The 13,367-nt window shown below is 42.9% G+C and overlaps 1 protein-coding gene across 3 annotated transcripts in view; it reads left to right on the top strand.

Moving 5' to 3' along the window:
* The window catches only part of slc9a7 (solute carrier family 9 member 7), a 164,884-nt gene that overhangs the window by 114,093 nt on the left and 37,424 nt on the right, over positions 1-13,367 (top strand). For all 3 annotated transcript variants that reach the window (XM_063054540.1, XM_063054538.1, XM_063054539.1), the window contains 3 exons: positions 51-164; positions 3,820-3,931; positions 5,972-6,125. In XM_063054540.1, the coding sequence (XP_062910610.1) occupies positions 51-164; positions 3,820-3,931; positions 5,972-6,125 (380 nt within the window). The remainder of the gene's footprint in view (positions 1-50; positions 165-3,819; positions 3,932-5,971; positions 6,126-13,367) is intronic.

Here is a 13,367-nt window from a genome sequence, read left to right as displayed (position 1 = left end):
TGTATTTTAATGAACTGTATCCTAATACGGTATTTATTTGTCTTCCTCAGTTATTCGAAGTTCTGAATTTCCTGGCTGAAAACTTCATATTTTCCTATATGGGTTTGGCGCTGTTCACGTTTCAGAATCACATCTTCAACCCTATTTTCATTCTTGGAGCTTTTGTATCCTTTGAGTTCTTACCAGTTATGATAAGCATATGTATAGATACAATTGTACATTTGGTCCTTTATCAGATATCGGAGCAGTTTATTAACCCATGAACACTATCTCACCATTTTTTCTTTTTGTATTTTTATTGTAATTAATTTTTTATGTATTGCACTGTACTGCTGCTGGATAACAACAAATCTAAAGGCATATGTTGGTGATGATCAGAATGAGGTTCCATATCACCGGCATATGTCCTGAAATTTGTTCTCTTTGCGGCAGCAGTATAATGCAATAAATAATAACAGAGGAAAAAAATCTGAAAATTACAAGTGAGTAAATAATTAGTGCAAGAATAAAAAATATTTAAAAAGTGTTCAAGGGTTCAATGTCCATTTAGAAATCAGATGGCAGGGGGGAAGAAGCTGTTCCTGAATCACTGAGTGTGTGCCTTCAGGCTTCTGTACCTCCTTCTGGATGGTAGCAGTGAGAACAAGGTTTGACCTGGGTGAGGGGGGTCCTTAATGACGACTGCTGCCTTTGTGAGTCATCATTCCTTGAAGATGTCCTGGATAGTGTGGATAAACCTGAATCTGATTCTTATTGAAGAATACAAAATTTAATTTCTTATGCAAAGATATTTGCTTTCAATTCAACATTGAGTGACTTTTTTAAAAGAAGGTGAGATTTTTTTTTAACCTTAGCTTCTTGAGAGAATGCTTGCTTTTCAAACTGGTAGTTTAAGAGAATGCAAACCGTTAGCAAAACGTTGCTTTCATGAAACATAGAAGTATAGGGTGCTCCGTTTTTTTGTGGCCAAGAGAAAATTCTTGGTTGTCTGTCACTGAGACTTCAGATCCAGCAGGTGCTGACTCAATGATGAGGTTATGACTGAGGTCTGAGATAGGTCTTGGACACAGTGTGTGGAAGATGCCTGGAATACACTGCCAGACTCAGCAGGAGAGGCTGATACAAGTGGAACATATTAAAGAATCTTAGATAGACACAAAGGTGTAAGAAAAAGGGAGGGTTGTGTGCTCTATAGAAGGGATGGATTAGAGATCCCGGACTAAACTTACATTTGTTGGCACAGTATTGCAGGCCAAAGGACCCTTGCAGCTGTACTGCTCTGTGTCTACCTGTCCTATGGGGCTGTACTGAGACTCCTTGGGAGGATCCGGTGATCAGGATATGGTGATTCAGGCATGTTATGCATTATTTTTCACTGAGTTACATAGAACATACCACAGTAAAGGAACAGGCTCTTCGGCCTGTGATAACTGTGCTGGCAATGATGCCAACTCAAACTAATCCCTCCATCCCCTGGCTATCTAAATGTCCCACCACTTCTCTGGCAGCACATCCCAGGCACTGACCACACTCTGTGTTCAAAAATGAATTCCTGGTCATTGTCGTCATCATTATGTGCAGTGTCGTATGACATGGGCGATCATGGTCTTCCATCTCTCCTTAATCTGAGAAGTTCTAATAAGCTCTTCAGATTTTTTGCCTGTCCATCCCTCGATGTAATTCATGAACATCACATGCTGTTGACCACAACTTTTTCTTCAATCAGTTTTTCCCTCAATCAGTTTTTCCAGTCACTGCAAGATGTTTATATGTCCCAGAAATTCCAGCTGACCTTGGCTCTCTTCTTATTCCGGCTTTTCGCAACATGTCCTCATTCGTTACCTTGTCCTTCCATGATATATTCATCGTTCTTCTCAAAAACCACATTTCTGCAGCTTCAAATCTTTCTTCATTTTGACTTTGATATTGTCCAACATTTGCTTCCATATGTTAGTGTGGAATGAAGGTAGCAACACAATACTCTGAGTTTCATACCCTTAGAAATTGTTATTCTTTAGTATTTTGCTCAAACACTAGAACGTGCATTTAGCAATCCCAATTCTCCTCCCAATTCCAACATTAGTGCTACCGTTAGATGTTATTGTGCTCCCTAAGTAATTGAGCTTGCATGTTTGTTTAATTGTTTCATTGCCCACTGTCAGTTTGCATTTCTGTATTTCTTTTTTCTTAGTGACAATCATACTGTCAGACTTCTTGCAGTTGATGGTCAATCTTCTGTTTGCAATTTCTTAGATGACTTTATCTAGTATTTCTTGGAGCTACTCTCCAAAAGAAACTAGCAGCACTGTGTCATCTGCAGATCGTAGATTAATCAAATTTTATCCATCAATTATCATGCCTGGAATACTGCTAATTTCTCAGAATTATCTTGCAATTGAAGTTGAATAGGTTGGGCAAGAGAACACAACACTGTCTGATTCCCCTCTGAATCTAAACAAAATCCTGGTAAATCTCCTTTAAATGTTGTTTAGTTTGACTGTATTCATGGATGTTTATGTATCATTGAAAGACAATTGAACTTTCCCACTCCACCCCACCCTACCTCACCTTAAAGTGATGGCCTGTAGTCTTTGACATTTCCATTCTTTGGGGGGGGGTGTAAATGACTGACTATCTCCACTACCTTTCTCATAATTTTATAAAGCTCTACCAGACCATCATCTGCCCCCAGTCCTATATTTGGTTAGAATGTAGATCTCTCTACCACAATGAGTGGTCAAAGCGTATAATATTTAAGGGGTAAAATACATAAGGGGGGTACAGAATGGAAGAGTATGCTGGTAGGGTAAGCCAAGGTTAGGGTGGGGCACAAATTCAGGAATTTATCGTGGACAATTAACTTACCTACGACTCTACCAAAGGAGGTGTAAGGCGCTCCTTCCCTCCGCTAGCCTGCAGGTCACCCTTGGGTAAGGTGTAGCACCTGCTTAGCCCCCCCCCCCAATGATCAGGGTCACATGAAGCCATGAGATCAGGTGGTGGATGGTCGTATGACCAGCTGTTGCATATCACATCTCTTGGTTATACATCCACTGATGCCAGGCAGACCATCGCTGAAAGAGTGTTGATAATGGCTGGGGTCAGTCATCTTGTAAAGACGCTGCCCAGAATAAGGCGATGGCAAACCACTTCTGTAGAAAAATTTGCCGAGAACAATCATGGTCAAAGACCATGATATAGAACATAAAACATAGAATAGTACAGCACAGTACAGGTCCTTCAGCCCACAATGTTGTGCCGACCCTTAAACCCTGCCTCCCATATAACCCCCCACATTAAATTCCTCCATATACCTGTCTGATAGTCTCTTAAATTTCACTAGTGTATCTACCTCCACCACTGACTCAGGCAGTGCATTCCACGCACCAACCACTCTCTGAGTAAAAAACCTTCCTCTAATATCCCCCTTGAACTTCCCACCACTTACCTTAAAGCCATGTCCTCTTGTATTGAGCAGCGGTGCCCTGGGGAAGAGGCGCTGGCTATCCACTCTACCTATTCCTCTTATTATCTTGTACACCTCTATCATGTCTCCTCTCATCCTCCTTCTCTCCAGAGAGTAAAGCCCTAGCTCCCTTAATCTCTGATCATTAATCTCTATTGATCACACGTGTCATTTGACTGGGCACATGACAATGATGAGTTAACTTGCCAGCCCGCGTGCATTTGGGGTGGGGTGAGAGGGGAGGAGCCCAGAGCAGCCTGACTGACCCTGTACCTGTGTGGTTTGTGATTTAGTACAGCTCTTCTGTACTCACCCTTTCTGGCAGCGCAGGCTCCTTAACAGCTGTCGGCCAGATCGCTATCCTGCTGGGCAGAGCCGCAAATATTTACCCTCTGTCTTTTTTCCTGAACTTGGGCAGAAAACACAAGATTGGTTGGAATTTCCAGCACATGATGATGATTGCAGGTATAGTTCCAATGGTCTGAGTCACTGCGGCATGACCCTGGCAACGATGAGAAGCTCTTTCCTTGTTAGTAGGTGCTTTGAGGAGTTGTGGGTATATCAAAGTAACATTTTTGTGCTTCTCTTTTATTAGAAAAAGAAATGACCCAAATTGCACTGAGTGTGTAATAAAGATTTATTTAAAATCTTTCTCAGGATATCACACAGCAATTAATAAAGTACTTTTTGAAGTGTGATCATTTAGTAGTGTAGTAGGTATCACAGCCAATCTGTGTAGAGGAAACCAAAATGAATGCTGAAGCATTAAATGTAGAGAAAGTCTGTTTCAGTGCTGGTGGTTTTGGTGTGTGATCTAGACCAGCACTTGCAGGCAGATGGGGCTCTTCAACCGTGGCTGGCAGTTCATCTAGGAGAAGGAAAACTCTGATCTCAAACCTTTGCTGTCTTGTGGCTATACCGACTCATGGGGACAGCTTTGGGAGTAAATCCTGAGGGGAAAATTCCGGAGCTGGAGTCCTGAAGACAGTCCTACATTGAGTTCAACACTGACTGGTAGCTTCTGCAGCGCTGCTGGTGCCAAACTGTATCGGTTTTTGCCATTCCTTTGGGTTCATCAGATGCGTGGAGAGGGGGAGCTTGCTACATGGGCAACAACTTGCTCTCCACGTCGTACTGCCCTGGCTTGTGTATCTTGACAGCTAGGATGCAATTTCCATGGTCTTCCCTGACCGATGGAGAACTCGTGGATCAGAATGGATAGAAGTGACGTTTTTTCTTTGAAACACTGCCATCTGAAAGAGATAGAGTCAAGAGCAAAGTCAAGTCAAGTCGAATTTGTCATTTAACTATATACAGGTATACAGTCAAACGAGACAATGGTTCTCTGAACCATGGTGTAAAGCACAATAGTACACATAATACAATAAAAGGATAAAATCTACAGATGAATTATGCACAAATAAACAAAGTAAAGTTCACAAGTTAAATATTGTTGGGTACAGAACAGATTAACCATTAATACTTCGAATGTAATGCAGTAGGAAGTTCAGAGGCCTAACGGCCTGAGGGAAGAAACCATTTCCAGCCTGACGGTTACTGTTTTTGTGCATCAGAGTTTCCTGCCTGATGCTAGAAAGTCAGAGGATGCTGGATGGATGAATGGGATCCTGGATAATACCAAGGGCCCTGCCTGCAGAGCACTCCTGATAATGTGGAATGGCCGACCGTCTGTTCTCCCGGCATTTTCAAGTCAAGACAAGGTTTTTATTACACAAGTGCATGTGTGCAGACATACTATGCAAAACTTAATTGCAGCGGCGTTACTTCCCAGATTTTGCCACCTCCTGCACAATAGTGGGAATTAACCTAACGACCTACACATTTTTGGGATGTTGGAAAGAAAATAGAGTACTCACACAGTTGCACGATGTGCAGACTCCACACAGACAGAACCCAGGGTCAGGACTGAGCTCTGGACTCTGAGCACCGTAGTGTCGTTTGGAAGATGTTGCCAACATCATGGCAGTACCTCAGTCGTGCCTGTATTGGGGCTTGTTGTGAAATTCAAACCTGCAGTCCTGTGATGGACATTGGCTGCTGATTCCCAGAGGAGCTATTGTGATCTTGTTGGTTTTGCTAAGTTTTTTTTTAAAGAGAGGTTAGTGTTCCCCAGGACATTTTTTCCAATGGACTTAATTATAATCATAACATCACAGGATTACATTTATATATAAAACAAATCTCGTTTGCTGAAGTGTCCTAATGAAGGATCTCAGCCTGAAATGTCAGCTCTTTATTCCTTACCGTAGATGTTACCTGATCGTGTGTGTGTTACTCCAGTTTGCTAAAATCCTTTCGTGAAAGTCTGCAGATGCCCCTCTCTAATCTGGTGGATCTGTGACTCCAGACCCACTGCGATGTCACTGGCTCTGAACTGCACAGGGATCTAGTTCCGATGAACATCAAGTGCTGCCTTGCCAGTGATTCTCCCACAGCCTGCCTTACAAATGGTAAATTAACTCTGTACTTCGGCTCTTCCTGCAGGTTTGAGAGGAGCCATGGCCTTCGCCCTTGCTATCCGAGACACCGCCACGTACGCCAGGCAGATGATGTTCACCACCACCCTGCTGATAGTCTTTTTCACTGTATGGGTCTTCGGTGGGGGCACCACACCAACGTTGTCATGGCTGCGGATCAGGTCAGTGAGTAAGCCATTCGGTAAAGTAACAGCGACATTTGAATATGTGTCTTCTCTCCCCAGATCCATATCCCTTGGTTTGCTCATTCAAAGAAAAAAAAATAACAGCCTTTTAATATGATAAAGACTTTAGAGAGTTAATCCCAGTAGTTACTGAAAAAGTGCTATTGCCGCTTTCAGAGAAAAAAAAAATTGTCTTCATCTTCAGTTTTTAATTTCAGACCCCCTGTTCTGTAACTCTGCCTCTTGTATCGACTCCAGCCTCTCAACACACCAGTTCCTCTCAGGATCTCCTTTGTATCAATGGGATCGCCCTTCATTCTTGTGAACACTATTGAATATTGGCCAGTTGCCTCTCCCCGTCTGTCCACTTGGCTAACACCGAGACAAACTTGCTGTGAGCTGTGTGCCAATGGATGTAGTTGGTCTAGTCTCTAGGGAGAATGCAGAGGGGATTCAGGATGTTGCCTGAAGTAGATCATTTCCGTCAAGAAGGGAGATAGGATAGGCTGAATTTGTTTTCCTTGGAGTGGAAAAGGCAGGAGTGAGGGGTTGTGGGGAATGTAATAGAATTACTATCAAATTACGAAGGCTATGGATATGTTGGACAGTGGTAACTTTTTCCTTAGAGCAGAGATATTTATAACCAGAAGGGTTGGGTTTAGAGTAAAGAGTATGAGATTTAAAGGGATTATAAGGAAGAATTTGTTTTAACCCGAAAGGCGGTTGGAGTTTGGGATGCAGTGCCTGAGAGGATGATGAGGCAGACTCACAACAGTTGGGGAGTATCTAGATGAGCACTTGAACTATTAAGGTATTGAAGGTCACACAGCAAGTTCTGGTGAATGGAAATAGTATAAATGGATGATAGTTGGGCCAAACTGTCTGTTTCCATGCTGTACGATTCTAAAGTTGCAAATGTTTGAATTACAGGCTTGTCCGTCAAAGGAAGAGGCCATTTGGCCCATCATGCCTGTACTGGTACTAGGCTTTGGCATGACGTGTCCAATTGATTCTACTCTCTACTCTTTCCTGTACAGCCCTGAACCGACTTCCTCTTTCTGTTCCATTTCCCTGTTTAAAGGCTATTGCTCATCAGCCCTTCAGAGAAACATGGCCCAGATCACACCAACTCAGCATATTTGCTTTTCTCTTCTGACAAAAGTGTTCCGCAGTCAGCTGAAGGTTGAGAAGGTTTCTGCTGCTGCTGTGTCAGTCCACAACTGGACTGCCACTTGCATGTCTTCACCTTCCTCTCAGCGAGACACAAGTAGCAGGGAAGCCTGCTCCGCCCAAGAGTGCAGTTCCTTTAAGGAAAAGCAGGTGGTGGTAAGCACTAAAGCTGTTCCATTAGGAACAAGTTTTAGCCATGAATTTGGGTTGTCTCTTCGCTGGGAATGCATTTTTTGCACAGAATCATTAAGAGACAACGTCAACTTTGATAAATTGAAGTATGTTTTAATCTGGTCAGAATTCCCTGGGACAGATGTTGGTTTAGATGGTGCAAGTTCATTTTAATCAAAGTGTACAAATAACAAACTGTAGTTAGAATTTAAACCTTTCTCTCTGTTCTGTCATGTACTTCTTTTAACCTGCCATTTCATCTAAAGATGACTCCTAGTACGCACTGCCACTGCATTTGTCATTCGGCAACTTAACTTCCTCTTTTGTCCCTGTTCAGTGGACAGCAGTATGTTTACATTTTAATCTGTGTATTTTTCTCCCCAATAAGGAGCCCGTGAACTGAATCTAAAGTGGTAGAATGGGGATCTGGGTGAATTTCAGCAGATATGTTCATGTGAATGGTGCTGGTTGCGTGTACTGACCTGGAGTAAGCTTACCGTGAAGAATCAAGTGAATGGCTGAACGTCGGAATGTATTACTCCCAGAAAATTCACCTTGCATTTATATATGGAAGTGAATTTACAAACAATCCAGTTATCTGTGTTCTAAGTTTACCATAATTTCACTGTGGGATAACTCCCATGCAACCTAACATAGAACGTTACAGCACAGTGTGGGTCCTTTGGCCCTCAATGTTGTGTCAACCTCTTAACCTACTCTAGGATCAATTGAGCCCTTCTCTGCTCCATTTTTCTATTATCCATGTGCTTGCCTAAGAGATTCTTAAATGCCCCCTAAGTCTGCATTTCTATGATATATTTAATGCAGAAAGCTGTTGAATTTTATATACTCATTCAGGAACACTGATGTTAGACAGGCATTTATTGGCCTTCTCCATTCTCCCCCACACCCAGTCTTCTCCACTTCACTGATTTGCAACGATTGTCCAATCAATTTAGAGGGTGGGTGAAATCTAACCCTATTACTATGGTCCAGATTTTTATTTGGACTATACTGAGTAAGAATGGCAGATTTACTTCTCTAAAGAATGTCAGTTGTTTGTGGCTCTCTAACAGTTTTCTGGTCACAATTACTGAGACCAGCTTTATATTCACATCGATTTAATTGCTTGAGTTCATGTTCTTCAGCTACTGGAGTCAGATTTGTCTCTGGACGGATGGCCCAACCCTCGTAATGTTAGTTCATCCATTGCGGTCGCAATTTGGGGGAAGTTTTCCTCATAGTTTTCTTCATCTGCCACCTGATTGTTTGCCAGTAATTTTGATTACTTTGGGGTTGAGGGGGATAATAAGTCGGCCATGATGGATGGCGGAGCAGTGGGTCGAATAGCTTAATTCTGTTCTTTTGTCTTGCATCTTAAAGATGGTCCTGTCATCGAGATCACAGCCATTTCCTTGAACATTAGCAGCAGAACTTTTCAGGCAGTTAAATTTAGATAAATTGAGTTTAAAGTATTTGATTTCAGAAGGAGAGCTCTTTCACAAAACAGCATCTTGCTGTATCTGGTTGAATTGTTCTGTGTTTTCCACGCTGGGGGGTGGGGGTGTGGTGGGAGGGGTAGGAGCCTTGACTCAACATCACAGTAGTTTTGAGTTCAGCTAATGTCTCGCATTGTGCATTAACTTGGCTATTGTTCAATGTGGAATTCTCTGATTAGTCCTGGGGTGACTGGAGCTGCAATTTCACTTAGTGAAGCTATTTCCTCTGTGCAGTCTGTCTGTTTTGGAAGCCAGTGTTGTGTGTCCTTGAAGCCAAGGTGCACTTTGCTGTTACACACTGAGTCAGTCACTTTTCATTCTTGGCTTGTTTCTTGAGTGTTTGCTTGGCATAATCACTTGACATCAGTAATTATAAAAACTTGGGGTAAATGTGTCAGTGTTCTGTTCTTTCAAATGTTTCAGACGATTAAACCTACATTTTCAAAGTTATTCTTTGTAGCCCTCAACTCAATTTAATTATGTCACGTTTCTTCTTGAGTTTCCGAATCACAACAGGTTATTATTTAAATGGGGAAGAATCTGCAGCGTGCTGTTGTGCAGAAGGATTTGGGTGTGCTTGTGCATGAATCGCTGGAAGTTGTTTTGCGGGTGCAGCGGGTTACCAAGAAGGCAAACGGAATGTTGGCCCACATTGCTAGAGGGATTGAATTTAAGGGCAGGGAGGTGATGCAACTGTGCAGTGTACTGGTGAGACCACACCTGCAGTACTTGAGGAAGGATATAAACACAAGAAAGTCTGCAGATGCTGGAAATCCAAAGCAACGAGCAGAATGCTGGAGAAACTCAGCAGGACAGGCAGCGTCTTTGGAAAAGAGTAAGCAGTTGACGTTTCAGGCCGAAACCCTTTGAGGTCTGAAGGAGGGCTTCTGCCTGAAACGTTGACTGTTTAGTCTTCCGTAGATGCTGCCTGGCCTACTGAGTGTTATTTGCATTTCTTGGGAAAGATTAAGAGCTGGTGAGGAAGGAGTCTGATAGGAGAGGAGAATGAACCACAGGAGAAAGGGATGGAGGAGAGCACCCAAGGGAAGATGATAGGCAGGTGAGAAGAGGTAAGAGGTCAGAGTGGGGAATACAATGTAGAGAAGGCCGTATCGGGAGCACCAGACACAATAAAGAGCCCCAGCAGGTTTGCAGGTGAAGTGTTGCCTCATCTGGAAGGACTGTTTGGGGCCCCGAACAGAGGTGAATAGGCAGGTGGAGCATTTGGCTACTTGCAGGAATAAGTGCCGATGGGAGATTAGTGGGGAGGGGTGACTGGACAGGGGATCGTGGAGGGAGCGATCCCTGTGGAAAGCAGGAAGGGGGAGGGTGGTGGAGGTAAAGACATGTGAGGTGGTAGGGTCCCTTTGGAGATGGTGGAGGTTGTGGAGGATGATGTGTTGGATATGGAGGCTGATGGGGTGGTAGGTAAGAACAAGAGGGACTCTATCACTGTTTAGGCGGCGGGAAGATGGAGTGAACGTGGATGTTTGGGAAATGGAGGTGCGGATGAGGGCTGCTTCAATCTGTTCTTTGAAGAAGGAGGATATCTCTGATGTCCCGGAATAGAAATCCGAGTCCTAGGGACAGATGCAGCAGAGACGAAGGAATTGAGAGAAGGGAATAGGATATTTACAGGAGATTTGTCTTGAAAAGTCAAGATAACCATGGGAATTGGTAGGTTTGTAAAATGTCGGTTGACAGTTTGTCTCCAGAGATGGAGACAGAGAGATCGAGAAACGTGAGGCATGTGTCAGGGAAAGACATAATGGCTTTGGTGAGGAATTTTGCCTGGTTGATTCCAGAGATGAGAGATCAAGTTGCCCGGGACAATATTTGCTGGATTTCAGAAGAATGAGAGGGGATCTTATATAAACGTACAAAACTATGAAAGTGGTTGATAAGGTAGAGGCAGGAATCTTGCTTTCATTAGTAGGTGAGACTAGAACTAGGAGATATAGCCTTGAGAGGGGAATGGATTTAGGATGGAGATGAGGAGGAACTGCTTTTTCCAATGGGTAGATCTGTGGAATTCTCTGCCAGGGAAACAGTAGATGCTACCTCATTAAATATATTTAAAACACAGCTAGTTAATTTTTTGCATAGCAGCAGGGTTGTGGGGAAAATGCAGGTAGGTGGAGTTGAGTCTATGGTCAAATTATCCATGATCTTATTGAATGTTAGAACCAGCTTGATGGGCCAAATGGCCACCTCCTGCTCAGATTTATGCTATTATCGTTGTGTGAATCAGGCAAACCAATACACAGTGTCCATATTTTTACATCAGAAAGCTGAGGCTTTATAGGGCATTGGTCAGATCACACTTGGAGTATTGTGTGCCATTTTGGGCCTTAATCTAAGAATGGATTTGCTGGCATTGGAGAGGTTCCAGAGGAGGTTCATGAGAATCATGTCAGGAGTGAAAGTGTTAACATATGAAAAGCATTTGATGGCTCTGGGCATTTGCTGTAGTTTAGAAGAATGAGGGGAGAGGGATCACATTGAAACCTATCAAATGTTGCAAGACCTAGATAGAGCAGATGTGGAAAGGATGTTTCTTATAGCGGGGCAGTTGAGAACCAGAAAGTACAGCCTCCCTTTAGAAAAGAGAAGAGGGGGAATATACTTAGCCAGGGGTGGTGAGCCTTTGGAATTCATTGCCACAGATGTCAGTGGAGATTGATAGATTCTTGAGCAGTCAGGGCACCAACGGTTATGGGGAGATGGCGGGAGAATGGAGTTGAGAGGGATAATAACTCAGCCATGATAGAATGTCAGAGCCGACTCGATGGGCTAAATAGCCTAATTCTGCTCTTGTGTCTTATGGTCTTATTTTAAAAGCCTTGTTTTAAAGCAAAGCATTGGGTTGAAATTATAATCCATTGTTATCAGTTTTATTGATTTTAAAATAAGTCAGGAGTTTCTAATAGGTCTATGATTTCTCGGAGGTCGTAAGTTATTAAGTTATTATTAGATTAAACCAAAAACTTGAGCCCCAACTGTTGTATACACACAAGCTTCAAACTTCCTTAAAAAGTCTACTTCTTATGGCACTCCAGTTCTAGGAAATATCCGTTTTAGGAATTATCAGTGTTAATTTTAACATCTAAGTGATCGTCAAATGCATTCAAGCGCCTGTTAATACTGGAGGTGACCCATTATGTTTACGTTGGTGGACTGGCGTCATTAGGGATTGCCAATTATCATTTAAGTATTGCCGACAGCAACCTCGAAAACCGGCCTCTGGGTGTATCCGCATTTTACACCCTGACCTCCTGGCATCAGGACTTGTTGTGTTTATGGGGGAGTTTTCCCAGCTGTTGTGAAGACAAACGCATTGAGCCAACTTGCATTGGCTGGGAGGACTAACTGACTGATTTGATGATGGATTGGCAAGTTATGCAGCATATTTGCTATTATTAGTTGAATCTGAGACTCAAAAAGGCGACTTGAATGGTGTAACCCTCTCACTGAAGGATTCATGCAACTCCATTAGGGAATAGCTAATGGTCGCTGGAGTTCACATACCCAGAAAATTTCCCCTTTCTCTTAGTTATCGAAAGCCTCTACATTCAGGGTCCCTGTAACCTCATAACAGCTTTCAGCCCACATGGGGTCCCATAGAACCAAAATTAATTTGTTGCAAATTCATCCTAAATTAGCAGCTTCACCCAGTGACAACTCTAGTGCAGGAGAGGTAAAATTGGAATATGGCTCATCATGTTTATAAATGATCTCTTCTGAAGTTGACTTGAAGCTCTTAGCTGGAGCAACTCTTCCTGTGTTGCACCCGTCTCAGTATTGTCTGGTAGTGCTTTATATCCAAGGCCTTCTACTGCCTAACAAGCTTTTTCCCAAGAACACCAATCATTCCATATAATTGTTGCCATTCACCTTTGTTGGAAACTTTGAGAGTCTTAGTAAATATGCACAAGCAGGGATATCCCAAATGTCTTCACAACTGCTCCATCAATACTATTCCAACTATATAATCATATAATATTCCAACTAGATAAAAATGTGGCTACATCATGGGCAGTAGGGTGGAGATACATCTCTATCAAAGGAGGTGTAAGGTGCTGCTACCCTCTGCTAGCCTGCAGGTCACTGTTGGTCAAGGTGTAGCAAGTACTTAGCCACCCAGTCAGGCTCACACGAAGCCATGGGAGCAGGTGGTGGATGGTCGTATGAGCAGCTGGTGCATATCACAAGTCCTGGTTATGCAACCTCTGACACCAGGCAGGCAATCTCTGAAGAGTATTGATAATGGCTGGGGTCACCCGTCATGTAAAGACACTGCCCAGAAGAAGGCAATGGCAAACCACTTCTGTAAAGAATTAGCTAAGGACAATCATGGTCATGGAAAGACCATGATCACCCACATCATACAACATGACAT

This window comes from Mobula hypostoma, chromosome 7 (assembly GCF_963921235.1).
Source record: "Mobula hypostoma chromosome 7, sMobHyp1.1, whole genome shotgun sequence".
Taxonomy (NCBI): Eukaryota; Metazoa; Chordata; class Chondrichthyes; order Myliobatiformes; family Myliobatidae; genus Mobula; species Mobula hypostoma.
The sequence above is the reverse complement of the archived record's forward strand: the minus strand, read 5'-3'. Positions and strand labels throughout refer to the sequence as shown.